Source organism: Oratosquilla oratoria, chromosome 10, assembly GCF_046742065.1.
Source record: "Oratosquilla oratoria isolate Oo_2021 chromosome 10, ASM4674206v1, whole genome shotgun sequence".
Lineage (NCBI taxonomy): Eukaryota > Metazoa > Arthropoda > Malacostraca > Stomatopoda > Squillidae > Oratosquilla > Oratosquilla oratoria.
This window is the reverse complement of record NC_134786.1, coordinates 46,246,106-46,248,605: the sequence shown is the minus strand read 5'-3', so window position 1 is coordinate 46,248,605 and position 2,500 is coordinate 46,246,106. Positions and strand designations below refer to the sequence as shown.

At 39.5% G+C, this 2,500-nt stretch overlaps 2 protein-coding genes across 2 annotated transcripts in view; both read left to right on the top strand.

The window, feature by feature from the left end:
* The window catches only part of LOC143028886 (uncharacterized), a 414-nt gene extending 198 nt beyond the window's left edge, over nucleotides 1-216 (top strand). The window contains exon 1 of the mRNA XM_076191243.1: nucleotides 1-216. This exon is cut by the window's left edge and continues 198 nt beyond it. Within this exon, the coding sequence (XP_076047358.1) occupies nucleotides 1-216 (216 nt within the window).
* Nucleotides 217-1,691: 1,475 nt separating this feature from the next.
* On the top strand, nucleotides 1,692-2,039 carry LOC143028885 (uncharacterized). Its single transcript, XM_076191242.1, has one exon. It carries the CDS (start codon nucleotides 1,692-1,694, stop codon nucleotides 2,037-2,039), a length of 348 nt encoding a protein of 115 aa, XP_076047357.1.
* The last annotated feature ends 461 nt before the right edge of the window (nucleotides 2,040-2,500 follow it).

The window sequence follows — 2,500 nt, the reverse complement described above, 5'->3', positions numbered from 1 at the left end:
GATAAACTAGCAGAAATAACAATAACTGGAAAAACTATAGAGCAGCAATGGAAAATTGCCCAGTCCCAAATTAACACTATTGCTAAAGAAGTAGTCGGAGTGAAATGGGCAGGAGGATGCAAAAAGAAACGAACAGCATACTGGAATGAAGAGGTACAAGAGGCGGTGCGAGAAAAGAATAAGTATTATAGGTTATGGATAAAAAGAAGAACATAAGAAGCAAGACAACAATACGTAAGAAAAAGGAATGCAGCTAAAAGTATCAAACTGAAAGCACAAAAAGACTCATGGGAACAGCGAGGACAAGATTGGGAGCAAGACCTACAGAATAGTAAGAAACTACTGTATAGTATCGCTAAGTCATATAAAAAGGGAAGCGGGGAGTATAACTATTCAATAAAGGATTCTCAAGAAAATATGCTTACAGAGCCAGAAGAGATTGACAAGAGACGGAAAGAATATTTCAGCAGCTTTTTGAATATAGAAGAGGACGGTGAGAGGACAGATGAAGAACGGACAAATGGCGTCTGGGTTGATGAGGAGGAAGGGATTAATGAATCAGATGTAAAGAAAGCACTGGCTAAAATAAAGAATAATAAAGCATGCGGTATTGCCAACATTCCTGGGGAAATGCTCAAATATGGTGGGGGAATAGCTCTCAGTCTTCTAACAGAATTGCTCAGTAAGGCCTGGGACACAGGTGAAGTCCCAAATTATTTGTCCACTGCACTAATATGCACAGTATTCAAGAAAGGAGACCACGCTGAATGCTCAAATTACATATGCATTTCTCTACTCTCACATACATGGAAAATATATGAACGAGTGTTAGAGGCTCGTCTGCGCGATAGAGTAGAACACATACTGGCAGAGGCTCAACATGGGTTCAGACCAAACAGAGGAACTTCAGATCTAATCTTCGCTTTAAAGATGATCCTTGAAAAGTCATGGAGTTTGATAAAGACAAATATGTAACACTCTTAGATCTAGAGAAAGCATTTGATCGCGTACCAAGGGATAAGTTGTGGTCAGTACTCCAAAGTGCAGGATACCAAATACCCCAAAACTGAGAAGGGCTATTAAGAGCCTTTACAATTCCAATAATACAGCAGTCAAGCCCGTTAGTGAGACCTTACAGTGGTTCGATATATCATCTGGAGTGCGCCTGGGTAGTGTGCTATCCCCAATGCTCTTTATCATATTAATGGATGAAGTGATAAAGGAACTTCAAATTCAGAAGAGGAGAAAGGGATCCTATAGAATCATTGGAATTTGCCTATGCAGATGATATACTCAACATTGAATCATCTTCATACGCTGCAAGTGAATCCTTAAATCTATGGAACGCGGAACTCACAGAGTACGGACTAAAGCTAAATCTTGGTAAAACTGAAATAATGGTAGTAAGCAGGAGAGAAGAAACATTGAACATGGAGATCAATGGAGTACCTATTCAGCAGAAAGAATCCGTAAAATATTTAGGAGTCACCTGGGATGGCAAAGCAAAACATGAAAATGCAGTAGAAACTAGAATTGCTACCTATACCCAAAACTAGGGCTACTATACCCATTGATGAAAGATCGCAATGTCCCTACCGCGGTTAAAATAGTGATATACAAGAGTATTCTTCGACCCATATTGACATATGGATGTGAGTCTTGGACTTTAACAACAAAGATCAGCAGCAGAAATGAGAGCATTGAGACTCATCAAGGGGGTTACGAGGTTTGACCACATACGCAATGATGCAATTAGGCAAGAGTTGGAGGTAGAGAGCATCTTAGAGTTTGTAGAACGTGCACAACTAAGATGGTTTGGACATGTTGAACGAATGGATCAGGAGAGGACCCCGAAGAGATGGCTTTATTGGACACCAACCGGCAAGCGACCCGTTGGACGACCCAGAAAAAGATGGATAATGAATATTGACGATGGGCTACGCCGACGGGGCACAACGCTTGAACAAGTACGTCAAAACCGGATCTTCGACGACAGGGGAAGTTGGCGGTCTCTCATACTGACAGGTGGCGACGCCTAACAGGAGTCTGGTAAAGGTAAAGTATATATATATATATATACATATACACACACACACATATATATATATATATATATATATATATATATATATATGTATATATGCATACATACAGACATGTCAGAATTTAATAAACACCAAGAAAAGTGCATTTCTGCTCTTATTGAATGCTTAATGTCATTAAAATATACCTAATATATTATGTTTACCTAGATTTATGTTTCAGACTACATATAAGATTAATCAAGCATGCCACGAACCAAAGAAACAGTAGATCTATCAGAATTTCTGCGGGGTCGTATTGTGGGTCAACATGAATGTGAACTTAGTCAACGCAAAGTATCTGAAAATTTGTTAATACCCCTTTCTACTGTTAATAGAGTGATCTTACAATTCACCAGAGAGGGCAAGAAGGGCACAAATCCTCATTCAGGTCGTCCCGGCCCCTCAGAAAAAATCTT